At 59.7% G+C, this 19,509-nt stretch overlaps 1 protein-coding gene across 1 annotated transcript; it reads right to left on the reverse strand.

Annotated features, from left to right (window-relative positions):
• Positions 1 to 1,489: 1,489 nt before the first annotated feature.
• Positions 1,490 to 19,509, reverse strand: PMP22 (peripheral myelin protein 22). Its single transcript, XM_071452762.1, has 5 exons — positions 19,398 to 19,509; positions 18,443 to 18,542; positions 17,185 to 17,275; positions 7,682 to 7,822; positions 1,490 to 2,968 (listed from the first exon to the last, which is right to left on the reverse strand). The coding sequence occupies exons 2-5, from the start codon at positions 18,518 to 18,520 to the stop codon at positions 2,802 to 2,804; spliced, it is 477 nt and encodes a 158-aa protein (XP_071308863.1). The 5' UTR covers positions 18,521 to 18,542; positions 19,398 to 19,509; the 3' UTR covers positions 1,490 to 2,801.

Here is a 19,509-nt window from a genome sequence, read left to right on the forward strand (position 1 = left end):
TCGGCCCGGTTCGGTTCGGTTCGGCCCGGCCCGGCCCGGCCCCGCCGCCGCCCCGCGCTCCCGTTCGCGGTCCGGGGCCGCCCCCGCCCGGCCGGAGCGGGGCTGGAGCCGCAGCCGTGCCCGGGCACCCACAGCTTCAATTCCCACCGTAATTTTTCAATTTACAAGGCAGTAAATGAAAGAGGGAGATGAGATCTGCTGAGCGCATTTTCCAGGAGTATTTACTGCTGAGAACGCCGCAAAAGCCATTTAAACAATTGCTTTTATGACACAACACACATTAAAGAAACTTCCCGAATATTTTTTTCACCCCTCTGCCGTTTCGTGCCGCGCTGCTGCTGTTGTGCTCTGCTCGCTGCTTTATGGGCTGTTTGGAATTTAATTGGGCTGGAGCCCCGGGGAGCGCTGAAATTCGGGCTCATTTAGCTCAGGGAGTGCTCACAGCTGATCGGGCAGCAGCCCGGGGACCAGGCTGGGACAGCTGGGGGCTCACCTGGAGAAAGGAAGAGAAAAGGAAAGCTCTGCTGCTGCTGGGGAGAGCTCAGAGCCCCTGCCAGGGCCCGAAGGGGCTCCAGGAGAGCTGCAGAGGGACTGGGGACACGGGATGGAGGGACAGACACAGGGAATGGCTCCCACTGCCAGAGGGCAGGGCTGGATGGGATACTGGGAATCAGGGATTGTTCCCTGGGACGGTGGGCAGGCCCTGGCACAGGGTGCCCAGAGCAGCTGGGGCTGCCCCTGGATCCCGGTCCTGTCCCCAGCCCGGCCGTTTTTGTCCCCAAGCCCAGCCCTGTTTGTCCCCAAGCCCGGCCCTGTTTGTCCCCAGCCCGGCGGAGCTCGGGGGTCCCGCGGCCGCCGCTCCGCTCGCAGCCACCGGAGGGCGCCCGCGCTCCGCGCTCGGCCGGGACCGACGGGAACGGGCTGGGAAATAACGGGACAATAACGGGGAATAACGGGGAATAACGGGATCAATACCGGGGGGAAATAACGGGGGGAATAATGGGGGCGATAACGGGGGAATAATGGGGGGGGGATAACGGGGGGATAACGGGCGAATAACGGAGGGGATAACGGGGGGAATAACAAGGGGGATAACGGGCGAAAACAGATCAATAACGGGGAATAACGGGATCAATAACAGGGGGGAATAACGGGGACTAATGGGGGGATAATAGGGAATAACGGGGGATAATGGGGGAATAATGGGGGATAATGGGGGAGGGTAACAGGGGAAATGGGCAAAGGAGGTGCCAAAGCCCTGTGGTGCAGGGGTCACCCAGCAGCTCCCATCCCCACCGAGCTGTGCTGTGTGTTTGCAGCCCCACTGGAGAGCCAGGGAAACAGGATGGGATTTGCTGTCCCTTCCAACAGAAATCACTCTGTGATTCCATGATGCCATGGGATGGCTGTGGATGGCTTGTGATGCCAAGCAGGCTGGTGGAGCAGAGTCCAGCTCTAACCCCCCAAAACCCCAACAAGCAGAAGCACCTGAGTTATTCTGACTTTTATTTCATTGCTTCTTAGTCCACACAGTCGATATAAAATCAGAAAGGCAAAGCAAAAAAAAAAAAAAAAAAAAAAAAGTAGAACCCCAAAAAACCCCAAGATTAACCAAAAAAAGCAACAGTGTCTGGAGTCCTCAGAGGCAGCCTGGGGTCTGTGCTGGTGCCTGTTCCATTCATGGCCAGACTCGTTGCTGAAATACAGAGGACTCACATCTTGCTCTGGTGCCAGAGCCCCACGGGCTCCGGCCAGAGCTGCTTCTGTTCCTCTGCACCACGGAGGGGAAAAAGGAATCTTGGTTATAAATGCTTTATTAAAAATAATAGTAAGAGCAAATCTAAGTACAAAAGCAGTTATAGCTCATTTATATTACACAGAATTATTTCTCATTTCTAGCTTGGTTGTTTACCTCAAGGTCGTTAACTGAATTTCCAGTGACTAAGGTTAAATGGCATAGCAGGGTAAGGAATGGTAAATAGATAGCACCATTTCATACATGTGGTATTGGATTTCAGGGGCAGCTCAGCTCCACGGCAGGGGCAGAGCACGTCCCAGGCTGGGAGCAGCAGCTCCCAGCGCTCGGCACAGCCCGGCCCCGGCAGCCGCGCCAGGGAGGAGGGCCCGGGCTGGGCTGCAGCTCGGCCTAAGTGATTTAAAAGCCCAAATTCCCAGCGGGTGTGGCGGCAAGGCAGTGGGACTTAGGCACATAAGTCATTTAGGCACTTGGGGCAATCAAAGCCTTTGCTCCAAAATCCTTCAAACCTTTTGGAAGCGTCTCCCGTCAGATCTGGACGTGCCCTGTGGATCACAGCATGTGGCAGGAGCAGGGCCCAGCCCTGGCTGTGGAACCAGGCGTGGCTGATCCACGCCAGCCTAAAACCAGAGCTGGGGGCTCTGACGGGCCGGGACAGGGCAGGAGAGGTCAGCTCAAAGAGGATTTTGCATGAGAGAGAAATCACTGCGCTCTGTTACACTGTTAGGAGTGAGAGTTCCTTAGGCACTTGCTTTAGGCTTTAAAACAGCGCATGGTCAACAGAAGCAAACAAGACTATGTACATATATGTAAAAAGTGTTATAAATAGGTTTTTTAAACCATAGATACTATATACATCTTCAATTAACAAGGAACCCTTTGAGTGTTTCCTCTGGGGGTCGGTCAGGTTTGGTTTGGATGGGAGGGTTGATTCCTTTTTTTTTTGTTTTTCTGGTTTTTTGGTTAATTTTCTTTTCCGTTTTCTCGTCTATTCTGCCCCGTCCCTGGTGAGGAGGTCACGGTGCCGCGGCCCCGTCCCGCGGCGTCACTCGCGCTTCCGCAGGATGACGTAGACGATGCCGCTGGCCAGGGCCAGGGGGAAGGCCAGCCACGCCAGGATGTAGGCGAAGCCGTAGGAGGTGCTTTCCGAGGCTTGGTGCCAGTCCGTGTGCCTCACGGTGAAGATGGCAGCGCCGCTCATCACGCACAGCCCTGCGAGGCAGCACGGGGACAGTCAGCGACAGCATGGGACAGTGAGTGACACACGGGACAGTGAGTGACAGCATGGGACAGTCAGCGACACATGGGACAGTGAGTGACACACGGGACAGTCAGTGACACACGGGACAGTCAGTGACAGCATGGGACAGTCAGCGACACATGGGACAGTGAGTGACACACGGGACAGTCAGTGACACACGGGACAGTCAGTGACAGCATGGGACAGTCAGTGACACACGGGACAGTGAGTGACACATGGGACAGTCAGTGACACACGGGACAGGCAGTGACAGCATGGGACAGTCAGTGACACACGGGACAGTCAGTGACACACGGGACAGGCAGTGACACACGGGACAGTCAGTGACAGCATGGGACAGTCAGTGACACACGGGACAGTGAGTGACACATGGGACAGTCAGTGACACACGGGGGACAGTCAGCGACACATGGGACAGTGAGTGACACACGGGACAGTCAGTGACACACGGGACAGTCAGTGACACATGGGGGACAGTCAGTGACACACGGGACAGTCAGCGACACACGGGACAGTGAGTGACAGCATGGGACAGTGAGTGACACACGGGACAGTCAGTGACACACGGGACAGTGAGTGACACACGGGACAGTCAGTGACACACGGGACAGTCCGTGACACAGGGGACAGTCAGTGACACAGGGGACGGTCAGCGACACATGGGGGACAGTCAGTGACACACGGGACAGTCAGTGACACAGGGGACAGTCAGTGACACATGGGACAGTCAGTGACAGCATGGGACAGTCAGTGACACACGGGGGACAGTCAGTGACACATGGGACAGTCAGTAACACACGGGACAGTCAGCGACACATGGGACAGTCAGTGACAGCATGGGACAGTCAGTGACACACGGGGGACAGTCAGTGACACATGGGACAGTCAGTAACACACGGGACAGTCAGCGACACATGGGACAGTCAGTGACAGCATGGGACAGTCAGTGACACACGGGGGACAGTCAGCGACACACGGGACAGTCAGTGACACACGGGGGACAGTCAGTGACAGCATGGGACAGTGAGTGACACATGGGACAGTCAGCGACACATGGGACAGTCAGTGACACACGGCACAGTCAGTGACACACGGGACAGTCAGTGACACACGGGACAGTGAGTGACACATGGGACAGTCAGTGACACACGGGGCACAGTCAGTGACACACGGGACAGTGAGTGACACACGGGACAGTCAGTGACACATGGGACAGTCAGTGACACACGGGGCACAGTCAGTGACACACAGGACAGTCCCTGCTAGGAGCCCCAGGCACACAGGGCAGCAGCCAGCACCAGCACAGGGGCTGGCTCTGCTCTGCCCCCTCGGGTCCCGTCACCTGGGAGGTTTGGGAGGGGATGCTGTGGGCTCTGGCCTGGCTGGAGGGGAGCAGGGATGTCTCTGCCACGCTCAGCAAGCAAAGCCAGAGGTTCTGGAGCACCACCTGGGCTAACCCATCCCTCAGGCAGACCAGGGATGCTGCTCCACACCAACCCCGCTCCCCTGGTGCCTTGTGTAAAGCCTGGCCTGAGCCACCTCCCCGCAGTGCTGCAGGAGGGCACACTCAGAGCTGGGCTTTCAAAGCAAGGTGTCTGTATCACCTCTCTAGGTGACAAAAACCCCAAACCCAGCTGGGCCTCAGGATGCTCTGGCTGGGATCCCCCATCCTTCACAGCTGCACCAGAAGCTCAACTGCAAACCCCATTCCCAGCAAACCCCATTCCCAGTAAACCCTGGTCCCCACAAACCCTGGTCCCCACAAACCCTGTTCCTCACAAACCCCATTCCCAGCAAACCCTGGTCCCCACAAACCCCAGCTCCCTGCAAACCCTTCCATGCCCACGGCTCATCCCTCATGGCCCCCGTGCCCCACCAGGGCCGTCGGGGTCCCAGGGGTGCCCAGCCCCCGTGGGCAGTGTTTAAGGGTTTGTTGTTGCAAACAGCTCCATCAGGGGTGGGCACCGCCCAGAGTGCACACAAAGCCACCTCTATTCCTGCCCCAAACGAGCTCTTTGAATCCATCCCAGCAGTTCTATTATCCAGTCGTGGGGCTGTTGTTGGAGCCGAGTTCCACATCCCCTGCCCGGCCCTCAGGACCACCTACATCTCAGCACGGTGATATTTGAGCTGCAGTTCCACTCGACACTGCTCCTTTTGTTCAGGGAAAGTGCACAAGTGGGAATTCACTTCATTAAGGAGCAGTTTCCATTCTCCAAGCACGGGAGCCAACTCCCACTGCCCGGCCCGGGCACAGAGAGCACAGCCATTGTCTGGGGACAGGGGACGGGCGTGTGGCCCAGTCACCTCCAGAGGCCAGATACAGCAGCAATTGTCTGCAGCAGGAGCCTGGCCATGGCTGCACTGCACTGCTGGGGCACCTGCCCTGCTCTGGGCTCACAACAGCTGGGCAGGGAGGCCCAGCTGCAGCCAGCTGCAAGCAATAATGCAGCCACCATGCCTGCAGAGCCTGGCTTGGGGAGCGTGCTGCTCTGGCAGGCCAGGAGGGCAAACGCTTCCCGACATTTGTTCCCGGGGTTTGTCAGTGCCAGAGCAGCCCCAGCCCTGCAGAGCAGCCAGGGCAGCTCCCCAGGGCAGGTGTTTGCAAAGAGCTGTGGGATGAGGGCAGGCACAGCCCTGCAGGCTGAGCCCCCTCTGCAGCCCAGCAGCTCTGGGGGGAGAGGGGTGGGAGGGAAGAGATGGAAGTGATGATGAGAAGGATGCAGGAGCTGGGTCAGACCCCGAGGGGCCCAAACCCACATCCCTGCCATGCTGAGCTACCCATGGACATGCTGGACCCACCGAGGATGCAGGGGAGCCTTTGAGGGCCTTTTGGTGCCCGTGAGCCCATCAGGACAAACCCAGCTGGGCTTTGGGGGTGATTCCAAGCTGTGAGGAGGTGCTGGGGGTGATCCTGCCTGGCTGCTGCATCACACACCAAAGTGGCCTCACCCTTCTCTTCCTCCCCTCCCCTGGCTGGGGTCCCTGCAGTGGGTACCGGCCCCTGGCCTCCTCCCTGGCTCTCAGGGCAGCTCTGCCCAGCTCTGGCACCCAGCAGAGCCCAGTGCTCCTGGCCAGGCTCCCACAGCAGCAGGGAGACCAGAACGGGCTCAGCTCCTGTGACCAAAGCTGTCCCCATCTCCTGGCAGTGCTGGCACAGCCATGCCCTGTTTCCTACCAACAGCTCTGGCACTGAGGGCCACAAGGATCAAAACTGGCCTGAGCCTCCTCCTCCAGCCCTGGCAGGGAGAAGAGCAAGGACAGCCAGCAGTGCCCACCTGATCCAGAGCTCTGCCTTCAGTTCCCTGGCCACAGGGAATCTGGATGCAAGGAGGACGCACGTCCTCTGTCCTTCACACTGGCTGGGCATGGCATTAACCCATTACCCCACAGCCCAAGAAGACTGTAGGTCTGACCCTGCATCCACTGGGGACACCAGACAGGAGGGCTGCAGTCCCTGCTCTCCTCCTCTGACAGTGAGGGCTCACCAGCAGAGAGAAGCCTCCTGCTCCCAGGTCTATTAGAGAAGCTCTAACAGAGGTAATTGCAGGTAATTGCATTATTAATGCCCATTTCCTCTCCTTGGCTCCGTGGCTCTAAGGGGTTTCCATACATCTCTTTTTCCAGAGGTGGTGAACTGATCTGAACTCCACTGGCACTGTGGCCAAGCAGATCCACTCATCATGGAGTTCAAGCCAATAAAGCTTAGCTCTGGATTTCACCAGGGTTTGGGAAGGCCAGTTGCTTAGAGGATGGCCAGACACTTTAAAGTCTAAGCTCAGTGAATGAGTTTTTCCACTGATAAAATAGCAGGACCTCGGGTGGCTTCTAGTCTAACATCTAAAGCTCTAGGAAAGAATCAGTCTTCTCCCCAGACACTCTGTCCTAATGCAGCCAGGATCTCGAAGCACAATTACATTTTTTAGCCTGAACTCTTGAAAATCCTCTCCACTGGTTTCATATGTGGAAACAGAAACAGAGCCAGTGGCTTTACAACATCAGTGCTCGGGGAGCTGCAGCCTAGGACATGAGCTGTGGCTCCTTTCCAGCACTGAGTTCTCAAAGAGTTAAAAATAGCAGCTGACAGCCCAAGCCAGAGCTCACCCTGCAGCTCCAGGGCTCTGTGCTCATGGGGAAAGCACCAGGCCCCCTCATGGCAAGTTTATAAATAATCACCGAGCCCTCTTTTGCCAAAACAGGATTGTCACGACTTTCCCCACCCCTCCAGCAGCTGTGGAAGCCTCACCCAGCCTGGTGAAGGGTCCCAGAGCCAGCAGAGCCACCCTGGACATCTAACATCCCACCCTGGGGCACAGGCAGAGCTCTGCTTCCAGCATCCCTGTGATCTACTGCCCCCAGCTTTGGCACCCTGTCCCTCCAGAGCCTCCCTGGCTGGGGCAGAAACCTCTGGCACCTTCCCTGTGCAAGGGCAGAAGAGCCTGGATGCACAACAGTCCAGGAGCTGGATTTCATCCCAGGATCCCATCCTCAACACCCCCGAATTGTCCCTTCCCTTCCCTTCCCTTCCCTTCCCTTCCCTTCCCTTCCCTTCCCTTCCCTTCCCTAGGAGTTGTTCCCCTCTCCAGGCCCCTGGGTGCCCACAGCCTGGCCACAGTGGCACCAGGGCCCATGGCAGTGGCAGTGCCACCCTTGGCCCCACTCACCTGCCAGGATCTGGAAGACTCCGGTGATGTAGAAGCGGCCGCCCTTGGTGAGCGTGAAGAGCTGGCAGAAGAACAGGAACAGTGACAGCACGCTGAAGATGACGGAGAGGATCATCATGGCTTGGACAGACTGCAGCCATTCTGGGGACGGACAGACACACAGACGCCTCAGCGCGGGCACATGGAGGCCCTGCTGTGCCCCTGGCTGTGCCACCAGCCCAGCCTGGCTCCCGTGGGTTTGGGAGCAGCTGGGGGCTGTGCCTGGCGCTGTCCCACTGCTGAGACCCCCAGCCCGGGCACGGTGCTGCAGGATTCCGGGTGCCACGGGGCTGCCATGGCCCAGCTGCTGGAATGCAACAGATCACAGGCCTGGCACTGCCCTGGGAGTGTTTGCCACAAAACAGAGCAGAGACAAAACCCTGACCTGCAGACAGAGCCTCTCTCACCCCCAGCTCAGTGCCCAGCCCTGGCTGTTCAGCTGTGCCTCAAACACCAAACCAGGGGCACTGAGCTCTGTTGTACTGCAAACACCAAACCATGGGCACCAGGCTCTGCTCAGCTGTGCCTCAAACACCAAACCAGGGACACTGAGCTCTGTTCAGCTGTGCCTCAAACACCAAACCATGGGCACTGAGCTCTGTTGTACTGCAAACACCAAACCATGGGCACTGAGCTCTGCTCAGCTGTGCCTCAAACACCAAACCATGGGCACTGAGCTCTGCTCAGCTGTGCCTCAAACACCAAACCATGGGCACTGACTCTGCTCAGCTGTGCCTCAAGCACCAAAGCCATGAGTTCTGGGACACCACGCTGGCTGAGCTCCGAGGGCAAGTAAACACACAGGGAGGAAAACACCCTGTGCCCCTGTGGAGCTGGACCTTTTGGAAGTCGTCCCCAGCTGCCAAACGCAGCTGTGTCCCAGAGCAGACCAGCTAAACCAGCCCGTGTGAGTCACTGCTCAGCTATTTCCAGGCCTAGTGGGTGTGTAAACCCCACGTAAAAAAAATATAAATAAACAAGCAAAATGCAGCCCCATGCCCTGAGCTGCTGCAGCTTGAGAGAAAGAGGCAGTGCTCACAGAAACCTCTGCCTTCCCCTTCCCTTCTAAGGTTTGAAATCAAAATGCAGGACTCAGTGCAGGTAAACTGAGGCACAAACCACCCAGTGAAAGGCAGAAAAATCCTGCTTGGGGCTGGATCCTTCATTAGGCAGCCCTGAAGCCTCAGACTCAGCCCCATGTCTCTGCCACACTTTTACTCCCACCGATTTCAGTTCCCTGCCTGCAGAATCGGCTCCCTGCAGCAAATGACTGAAGTGGAAAAACTTCCAAACAAAGCTGTCCTTCAGCTCAGCCACCTCCGGAGCAGCAAACGGGGCCATCGGGACTGCCCAGGGCAAGGTCTGCCCCAGAAGTGACCACAGGGCCCCCCAAACCCCTGTGAGCTTGGGGAGGGCAGAGCGGGGTTTGGCCCCGAGGGTGAGGCACAGCCGTGGTGGCAGGGGTGACCCATGGCACTGCCAGCAAACCCAGGGCTGCAGGAGCATCCTGTGCCACTCAGCCAGGTCTGTGTCTGACTCTGGAGCAGGATTTCCACCCCAGCCCTCTGCCTCTTGTCTCTGGGTGTTCAGGCAATGGAGCAGACACAGCCCCTGCTCCCAAAGCTCTGGAGCCCCCCAGAGCAGCCCCTGCTCCCCACAGCCAGCCTGGTCCTTCCCCTCCTGGCACTGCCCATTTCCAGTGCTGGCCTTCCCTCACTCCAGCACAGCGGGTCCCTGTGCACAGGAAATGCCAGAGTGGATTTCAGTGCAATGTGCACACAAAACGTCCAATGGATTTCCTATCTCAGTAGCTGAGCAGGGAAACCCCCCCTGCCTCAGCCGCACCTGCCCCTGCAGCTCTGGCTGTCCTCCACCAGTGGGAATGGGATGAGGCAGCTCCAGCACCACCAAAATCATCCGGAATCCTTGCTCAGGTCAGAGCTCCGAGTGCCTGGAGGATGTGCAGTGCTGAAGGGCACCTGCCTCCATTGCCCAGCACAGACAGGGCTCCCATCCCGGCTGAGAGGGGAAGCTGAGCCCTCCTCCCACCCTCTCCCAGCTCGGAGCCAAGCCCTGCAGCTCCCTCGGACCAGAAAGCCGAGTCCTTTGTGATGCAAAGGCCACGGGATCCGGCCGAGAGGAGCCTTTCTGCTCGAGGTGGATGCTCCCACTGCTGGTTATTTTAGGAGAGGGCTGTCTAGACGGAAAGCTGAGCTGAGCTGAGCTGCCCTTTAATTGCATCCGCCTCCCCTGCCCGGTTTTTGCTTCTGAATGCAAATGATTTACAGGGGCTTTGCAGAATCCCATTGTAATAAAGAGCCGTGTCAGAGGCACAGAAAGGCAGCGTGAGGGGGGAGCCCACCGTGGCCAGAGGGTTTGGGCAGCCAGCCTGGCAGCAGGGAGAGCAGGAGATGATCCCGCAGCCCAGAGCTCTGAGCTCACATCCAGCCCTTTGCTGACTTGTGCTGGCCTCCTCTGTGAAAACAAAGGGCAGAATCCCAGCCCAGGACTGAGACCCGCGAGTTCCAGAGCTCCATTAACTCCACACCAGCTGCCCACAGACTCCAGCTGGATTAGGACAGCTAATTGCCTTTAATGCGTTTAAAACCACCCCTATAACTGCAGGTGGGGATTCTGCGGGCTCAGCCCCACGTGCCTTTAACCCTTTGCTGTCGGTGCCATGGCCAGCCCTCGGGATCCCAAACACAGCAAGTTTCCCAGAGCTGCAGCTGGGCTGTCAGCACTGTTTACTCACAGGCTGTTATTTGTGGTTTCCCCTGGGCAGCAAGCTGGTTATCCCATTTTTTCCCCTGCATCTCTTCAGCTCTGTGTTTATATCTGCGTTCTTCAGGAGGAAGGAGGAAAGGAAGCAGCGTGGAAGGGACAGATAACACCCTGCACGGTGGGAGTGGGCACAGCCCTGTCACAAAGACAGCCAGGCACAAGGCAAGGAGTTCTTACAGAGCAAATGTGAATTTTCCTTGAAGTTCTGCAGGCCCTGATGTGCTCACAGCACTGCTTACAACAGCAGGGAGAAGACTTCAGCCCTGGGAAGATAAAGACCACGTTTCACTGCCCTAAAATCCAGCAGGAAAGAAAGAAACCCAGAGCAGGAATTGGAGCCCAGAGCAGGAATTGGAGCTCCATCTCCCAGAGAGAGCAGCCAGCCCAGCCTGGGCAGCAGAGCCCCAGCCCTGCTTGCAGAGGGGTTTTATGCCCTGACAGGACTGACAGGGTAGTGAAAATGTGCCCTTGTGCAGGAGCAGAGGCCTTGAAGGACAGGAATCACCTCCCCAGGGTTTAATTCACACCAAAGTGAAAACCAAAGTGCACACTGAAGACACTTTTTAGAGCTCAGCTTGTCCACTGCTGTAAGAGCTCCCTAAATGAGTGCTGGGCATTAAAACCCCTCTGTGCTGGGATCTGCAGCTGATGGGAATGTTCTGCAGATGGAGCTTTCCCTCTGCCAAGTGTGTACACTGTGCATTTAAAAAGCAACCACTTCTGGAGAAGAAAACATCCATTAAGGAGGTAACTGCAGCACATAACACAGCCAAAGCTGGAGGGAAGGAGGGCAATTCATGTCCCAGCTGTAACACCTGCTGCTCCATGCTGCAAGTTGGGTCTCAGCAGGGTCAGGAACAGCGCGGGTACAGAGGCAGCAGCCCAGGCTGCCAGGAGAAGCCCCTCTCCTGCAGGGACCCTCTCCTGTCCTTCTGAGACCCCTCTCCTGTCCCACAGGGATCCCTCCTGCCCTCTGTCCAGCCGAGGCACTGCACTATCCCAGGGAAGCTCCAGGGCCAGTGCAGCTCCAGTGCAGCTCCAGTGCAGCTTTCTCCTGCTGTGGCCCAGCCAGACATTCCCGCTGCTCCTTCCCAGTCCTCCCATCTCCATGGCCTGGGAGCCAGCAGGCTGTGCTGGATCTGGGTGTTGCTGGCAATCCCAGAGGCAAAGGGGGCTCCAAGGAGCTCCCAGGGTGGGGGGGATGAGCAGGAGGGGAGCCCTGGGGCCGCGGGAGGCAGGGACTGAACACAGAGCTCCGAGTCCTCCAAGGCCTCCTGCTCCTCTCCTGAGCTCCTTCAGATGGAGATGAACCCCTCAAACCTCTGTCTTCTCCTCTCCTCCTCTTTTCCTCTTGGCTCTCCTCTCTTTCCTTCTCCTTGAAGCTCCATCCAAGAAGTCCATGAGGGAAGGAGATCCAGAGCTGCCACATCCCACAGGAGCTCACATCCTGCAGAGGCACTCCTGATGCAGCTGAGGCAGCAGAAAGCTGCTGGCACCATGAAAAGCTCCTTGCAGCAGCTCCAAAAGCCCAAGGCAGCTCCTCTCCCTGGTGGTGGTGGTGGCTCTGGCCTCCTGCTGGCCTGTGCTGAGGTGGCAGATCCATCACTGCAGATCCTCCCGAGGCTCAGGGATGGCCAGTCCAGCAGCAGGAGTGGGCAGCAGTGGGGCCTTGGCCCACAGACCTAGGGCAGGCTCACTCAGCCTGAGCCCGCAGGGACATCCAGGGGGCTCACCAAGGCCCAGAAGAAGCAGGTTGAAGGGTTTTCCAGCACCACACTCTGCAGGGGACACCCCCACCCCTTCTTCTGGCTTGGCAGTCATCCTTTGGCCACATGCTGCCCTCTTCCTGCTGTTCCTCTGTGGGCCAGAGCACAAATATGGCAGGGAAGGCGTCTGAGCCCTCGTCTCACAGAAGAAATGGGAGCCAAAGACATCTGGGGCAGCTGAGAAAAACCCAGCAGCAGCTCCCAAGCTCTCCTTAGCAGATGCTCTTTGTAAGAAGAACAAGCAACAATAAAAAATTGGCTTTAAGCATAGGAAATCCCTTTCCTATTAAAGGCAAGAAAGTTACGGGACAAACTGATCTGAAATATGAAATATTCTCTTGGAATAGGAGATTTTTAGATTTTAGGAGTAAATTCTTTACCCAGAGGTGGGCAGGCCCTGGCACAGGTGCCCAGAGCAGCTGGGGCTGCCCCTGCATCCCTGGCAGTGCCCAAGGCCAGGCTGGACACTGGGGCTGGAGCACCTGGGACAGTGGGAGGTGTCCCTGGGACAGTGGAGGTGTCCCTGCCATGGCAGGGGTGGCACTGGGTGGGATTTAGGGTCCCTTCCAGCCCAAACCATCTGGGATCCTGTGAGTGCCCCTCAGGTGATTTCAGAGCACCAAGGGATGAGTTTCAGTCCCCCAGGGCTGGCAGAGAGGGCTCAGCCCTGCCTGGGTTAAGCTGGTGTCACCCATTATTAACATCAATAAAGTCTGCTCTGGGTGAGCACCTGGGCTTTGCTTGTGGCCACCACATCAGCAAACCAGCATGGGCATCCCAGAGCCCCCAGCACCCAGTGATTGGGCACTTGCCAAGGTTTAGGGTCTCCTTTTCCCTTTAACACAGCCCCAAACCTCCAGCCTGCCTGTGGGCAGGCCACTCAAAGGAGAAGTTGCCTTGGAATATGACCTGGAACAACAGAGCTACTCCCTACACTCAACTAAAGCATTTACTAGGCCCAGTATAGGCGATAGAAAAGACACCATTGGTGTGATAGAGACTGCGTACCGCAAGGAAAAGATGAAATAATAATGAATAAACTAAGCTATAAACAGCAAAGATCAAGCCTTGTACCTTTTGCATCATGGTCTAGCAAGAAAAACCAAGCAAAATGAATTTAAGTTTTGAAAAAGTGAATTTAGGGGAGAAGACAACAGGAAGGACAAACATTTCCTGGCACTGCAGGAGGGGGGGATCCCATGGACGGCCCCACGGCCTCCCCGCTTTCAGCACTCCCGCCACAACCAGAGAGAACACAGCAGCAAAGGAACCTTCCTTCCTGCACAGAGCATCCAGCTGAGGGAGGAAAAGGCCATTTTTGGAGGAGGGACCATGGCAGTGTGGGGATCTGGGCTGGAATCTCCCGGAGAGCCCTGCTGGGCCGGGCTGGCACGCGGCCCTGCCGGCCCACAGGCCGCGCTCGCTGGATTCCTCAGATAAGGCTCCTCCAGGAATGTCTGACAGCGCAAACCAAGCTAAGATTGCTACATTTTTTCCATAGTTCTCGGCCTCTTGAAGAAAAAAAAAAGGCATTATCTAACAGCAGATGCAGAAATCAAAGCGACAAGCAGGCGTTGTACACGGAGAGGGAGAGGGAATGTGCCCGGGGCTCCTGCGGGGATGGATCAGCCCTCACACACCGAGGGCCATGGGGAACTGGGGAGCTGGGAGCTCAGCCCCACCGGGCCCAACCCAGCCCAGCCTGTGCCCAGGGGCTGCTGAGAGTGCTGAGTGCTCACCTGGCAGCGCTGTGCCCAGCCCTGGCACTGCTCCATGCCCACAGGAGGGTCTGCAGGGCGAGGAGCACAGCCCAGAGCCTGCCAGGGGCTGCTGAGAGTGCTGAGTGCTCACCTGGCAGTGCTGTGCCCAGCCCTGGCACTGCTCCATGCCCACAGGAGGGCCTGCAGGGCGAGGAGCACAGCCCAGCCTGTGCCCAGGGGCTGCTGAGAGCACTGAGTGCTCGCCTGGCAGTGCTGTGCCCAGCCCTGGCACTGCTCCATGCCCACAGGAGGGCCTGCAGGGCGAGGAGCACAGCCCAGCCTGTGCCCAGGGGCTGCTGAGAGCACTGAGTGCTCGCCTGGCAGTGCTGTGCCCAGCCCTGGCACTGCTCCATGCCCACAGGAGGGCCTGCAGGGCGAGGAGCACAGCCCAGCCTGTGCCCAGGGGCTGCTGAGAGCACTGAGTGCTCGCCTGGCAGTGCTGTGCCCAGCCCTGGCACTGCTCCATGCCCACAGGAGGGCCTGCAGGGCGAGGAGCACAGCCCAGCCTGTGCCCAGGGGCTCTGAGAGCGCTGAGTGCTCGCCTGGCAGCGCTGTGCCCAGCCCTGGCACTGCTCCATGCCCACAGGAGGGTCTGCAGGGTGAGGAGCACAGCCCAGAGCCTCCCCAGAAACACCAGGGCAAACCCTGCTGGCACCTGCATTAAATAGTTGTGCTTCTTGTTGGATATCCACACCAAGGTAACTAAGAAAAGGGTCCCTGTATGACAGGACAGGGGAGGCTCAGCTGAGACCAAGGGGGCACCACAGCATCACCACCCCCCAAAAATCCCCATCCATGATGAGCACAGGCGACCCAGCACCATCTAATTCCAAATTCCACTCACTGAGTCCCACTGCCTTCTGAAAAGAGAAGAACAAATAACCACACCCCAGTGGCCACCGTGATGGCCAAAGCAAAACCTGCCCCCGTGTGAAGACTGGAAGTGCTGCCAAAATTCCCGACAAGGATTCCTTGCTGTTCTGTCCAAGCAAAACCCCCTTGTCCTGATGCCAGAGCAGAGCCTTTGGATAAGTGAGAGCTGCCAGAGAGCACAGTGAACTTCTTACAGGGCAGCTCACTGGGGCACTTTATCCTGGAATCCCAGACTGGTTTGTGTTGGAAGGGACGTTACAAATGTCCATGGGCCATGCCACTGCATCAGGGCTGTCGCCCCGACTCAGCTGAGGCTCAGCTGCATTTTCAACAGGATCATCGTGGCCATTGTCCCTTTAATGATGAAACATCAGCGCTGGAAAGGCTCCAGAGGCTCTGGGAACGGGCAGAGGACACTCCCAGCCCGGCAGGACCGTCGGGTGTGCGGAAACCACCCAAGCACAGCTGGGACAGGGCTCTCTCAGCACTGACAGAGTGTCCTGTAAACATCCAGAAAGAGCGGTGCGGGCGTGAAAAGCCAAAGATCTGGGGAGGCTTTAGAGCGCCGGGGCTGCTGGGAGCCGGCGCTGCCTTTCAGCACAGCCGGGGGCTCAGCACAATCGGGGGCTCAGCACAAGCGGGGGCTCAGCACAAGCGGGGGCTCAGCACTTTCGCAGCTCGCATGACTGGCCCTGCAGCGGGGCTGCCGACGCGGCAATAGCCGGCCCGGCCGATGCGGGCCCGGCTCCAGGGGCTCGGGATGCGATCCAGCCGCTCCCGGCTGGCCCGGACACCAGCAGGCGTCAGCAGAGACCTGTGCGGGGCCGGGAGCTGCCCGAGGAACCAGAGCGGGGACAGCGGGGACAGCCTGGGGACACAGCAGGGCACCGCCTCCCGCGGGCGGAACGCGAGTGCTGTGCTCCCAAAGGATGGGGGTTCTGATGGGAACCTCCAAAAACCCTCCCCTGAGGCACCCTCCAGGAGCACGGACTGCTCCCCGTGTGGCTGTGAGCCTCACCAGGGCCACACGGCATCGCTGTGCCCGTGTCCCAGTGATGGTGCTGGGATTCTGGCACTGGGGCTTGCCCTGGGACAATCTGTTCTCCCAGGAAAGCAAAAACCAGGCTAACGATACAAATGCTGGCCCCAGCACCACTGGCATTAGCTGTGTCTTCCAGGGAAACTGAGGCACGGGCTGGCCCAACTCTCGGACACGGATTTTGTGCTCCTGGTGCCACTGGTCACCCTGGGAAGGGCGCGTCACGTCACGGTGTGTCAGCACACTGTCCTCCCCTGCTGGCCTCAGCAGCCAGCTCAGGGGTGGTGTCACACAGTGTGACACACCAGCCTTCACCAGCGGGGTCCCGCGGAGGCCGTGCAGCCCCGGTGTGCCCCTGAGTGCCCTCGGGGCACTCAGCTCAGCCCCCACAGCAAACCCCGGGGCCAGGGCTGTGCCCAAACCTCAGCCCGTGCCAGCACAAAACCAGCACAGATTTCCAGGTAGGGGACAGGTGTCCTCTGGATCAGGTCTTCTCAGGGCCCCGATCCATGGGGGGGCACAGCCCCGATCCATGGGGGGGCACAGCCCCGATCCATGGGGGGGACACAGCCCCGATCCATGGGGGGGACATCCCTGATCCATGGGGGGGACACAGCCCCGATCCAGGGGGGGGACACAGCCCTGATTCCAGGGGACACAGCCCCGATCCCGGGGGCACAGCCCCGATTCCAGGGGACACAGCCCGATCCATGGGGGGGGGCACAGCCCCGATTCCAGGGGACACAGCCCGATCCATGGGGGGGGGCACAGCCCCGATCCCGGGGGGCACAACCCCGATCCATGGGGGGGACACAGCCCCGATCCATGGGGGGGACACAACCCCGATCCAGGGGGGGGGCACAGCCCCGATCCATGGGGGGGACACAGCCCCGATCCATGGGGGGGACACAGCCCCGATCCATGGGGGGGACACAGCCCCGATCCAGGGGGCACAGCCCTGATCCCGAGGACACAGCCCCGATTCCAGGGGACACAGCCCCGATCCATGGGGGGGACACAGCCCCGATCCATGGGGGGGACACAGCCCCGATCCAGGGGGCACAGCCCTGATCCCGAGGACACAGCCCCGATTCCAGGGGACACAGCCCCGATCCATGGGGGGGACACAGCCCCGATCCATGGGGGGGACACAGCCCCGATTCCAGGGGACACAGCACCGATCCAGGAGGGCACAGCCCCGATTCCAGGGGGGGGACACAGCCGCGATCCGAGGGCACTCACCGTTGGAGGAGGATGCCGTGCACTGGAAGTGGTTGCCGGTGGTGCAGTTCTGCCACAGGTCTGCCGCGCGTTCGCCGCTCACCAGCCATTGCTGCGGGACAGACACAGCCCGTGAGCGGGTCAGACACAGCCCGTGAGCGGGTCCCGCTCCCCCGCACCCCGGCCGTGTCCCCCCAGCGCCACCGCGTCCCCCCAGGCTCCGGCACCGAGCAGCCGCAGCCCCGGCGCGCCTGCCCGGCCAGGCGCTCCCAGGGACGCGCTTTTCCGTCCACAGGGGTTTGGAAAGTCAGTCCCGGTATTTGCTTTTAACCGCTTCAGCCCCGCGGCGCAGGAACAGAAGCTCTTTATGCTCTTCGAGCACGGAGCGAGTCCCGCCGGGGCCGCGCTTCCCTCCCCTGGCCGGCCTCGCCCGCTGCCTGGCCGGGATATTTGAATGCTTCCACGTGATTCCTAACGGCTCGGAAGATTTTTGTAACGTTTTCCGTGACTGTTACCACAAAAAGAAAAAAAAAAAAAAAGAAAAAAATAATCCGGGAAAGAAGCCCCTGGTGAAGCAAGCTTGGAAGCCACCAGCTCCACAGAGCAGCTGCCTCAAAGCCAATTCCAGCCTCTCCCCAGCAGCTGACGTGTTCACTGGGCTGCAGCCCCGGGACAGTGCTGGGAAGCCTCGGAGCTGCCTCCAGCCCTCGCTCCTGCCGCTGCTCACACAGAGTCAGCCTGGGAAGCTGGGTTAGGAAAGGAGGCTGTGCCTCGTTCCCAGCCCAGGGGAGGAGAGCTGGGGAGCAGGACTGCTGTGCCGAGGAGTCAGTGCCCAGCCAGCCCTATCCAGAGATTCTGCTCGGCCTGGCTGCTCTGGTCCTGTGCCTGGAGCTCAATAGCAGGTGGAGCTCTCTTATGAAAGGGGAGAGCAACATCACCCCAAAGGAGGGGATTTGGGGTGCTCCGAGGCTGCTCCTCGATGTGAACCAGCCTGGGGATGATGAGGAGATGGTTTCCAGCAGCCCTCGTGTCTCTGTACCAACGTGGATGCCTTGAGCACCACCACAGAGCACAGCCAAGCGTCCCACCAGCTTCCCCTGACAGCGCAAACTCCCAGGCTCCCAAATCCCATCGTTACTGAGACCAGCGCCCAGCCCGTAAAGGCCTCCTGCCGACAGCCAGGCTGTAAAACCAGCCATAAACAAAAATAACCCCTCGTGCTCTTGCCACGCCACGGCCGGGCCCGGCGCTAGCCCGGAGCGGGGAAATCCCAACTCACACTGACGATGGTGGAGACGAAGAGCAGCACCAGCACGGTGACGTGCAGCACGATGATCCCCAGCAGCAGGAGCAGCATCTTGGCGGTGCTGGAGGCAGAGCTGCAGCGGGACAAGGATGATGCTGAGGGCGTGTGTCTGTCTGTCCGTGCGTATGGCCGGGGGCAGCGGGAACGCTCCGCTCTGCCCCGCCCGGCGCTCGGGCTCTCTCCGCGGGCCCCAGCGACGGAGAGGGGTCCGAGCCCTCTGCCCGCTCCCCGATCTCCCCCGGAGCCCCCCGAGATCTTCCCCCGAGCCTGCTCTCCCCGTCCCACCGAGGGCCTCCGCCCAGTCCCCTCCCCGGACACCTTCAAAGGGGGTGATCCCCAAGAGGGTCCCCCAGCCCCTCTCCCCGGAGGGGTCCGGTCCCCCTCTCCTCCCAAGGGAATGTCCGCTCCCGGTCCCCCTCTCCTCCCAAGGGAATGTCCGCTCCCGGTCCCGCCGGGCGGGAGGGCTCGGGCCCAGCTCATGGCCCCCGAGGGGCGGCCCCAGCCCCGCTACGCAGGGAAACCCACCCATGGGAGCAGTGTGGGTGATTCAACCGGCCCCCACCCCGGGGGGAATTTTACCGCGCTCATCACCTCCCCTCTTCTCCGAGGGTGCTCTCAGCCCATCTACCCCCGGCTCCCCCGGCAGAGCCTCTCCTGGACCCTGTCCCGAGCCGGGGGGGACCTTCCCCAGCCCGTCTCCCCCTCGGTGAACAGGGGAGGGGGCTGCCCTGACCCCTCTCCTTGGACACCCCAGAGCGGGGGTGCTGCTGCCCTCCCTCTCGGCTGCGGGGCCCCGGGGCTCTCCCCGGCCCCGTTCCCGCTGTGCCCGTTCCCCGGGGCTCTCCCCGGTCCCGTTCCCGCTGTGCCCGTTCCCCAGCCCCGTTCCCGGTGTGGCCGTGCCCCGGCGGGACGGGCGCTCCGTACTCACATCGCGGCGGAGCGGAGCGCGCTGGCGGCGGCGGAGCGGGCGCGGAGCGGAGCGGGCGGCGGCGCTGTCAAGTTTCCCCTTTAACCGGGGCCACCGCCCCGTTTGCGTCTGC

Source organism: Agelaius tricolor, unplaced genomic scaffold (assembly GCF_023055355.1).
Source record: "Agelaius tricolor isolate 1412-34295 unplaced genomic scaffold, bAgeTri1.0.p SCAF_35, whole genome shotgun sequence".
NCBI classification, from domain to species: domain Eukaryota; kingdom Metazoa; phylum Chordata; class Aves; order Passeriformes; family Icteridae; genus Agelaius; species Agelaius tricolor.

What these genes read in the sequence shown, in the direction of transcription:
- PMP22 (XM_071452762.1), bottom strand. Translation starts at nt 18,520, where the DNA reads ATGCTGCTCCTGCTGCTGGGGATCATCGTGCTGCACGTCACCGTGCTG. An exon ending in TCGTCTCCACCATCGTCAGT is followed by an intron (nt 17,276 to 18,442) that starts GTGAGTTGGGAT and finishes TCTGTCCCGCAG; the next exon opens with CAATGGCTGGTGAGCGGCGA. An exon ending in CACGGCATCCTCCTCCAACG is followed by an intron (nt 7,823 to 17,184) that starts GTGAGTGCCCTC and finishes GTCCGTCCCCAG; the next exon opens with AATGGCTGCAGTCTGTCCAA.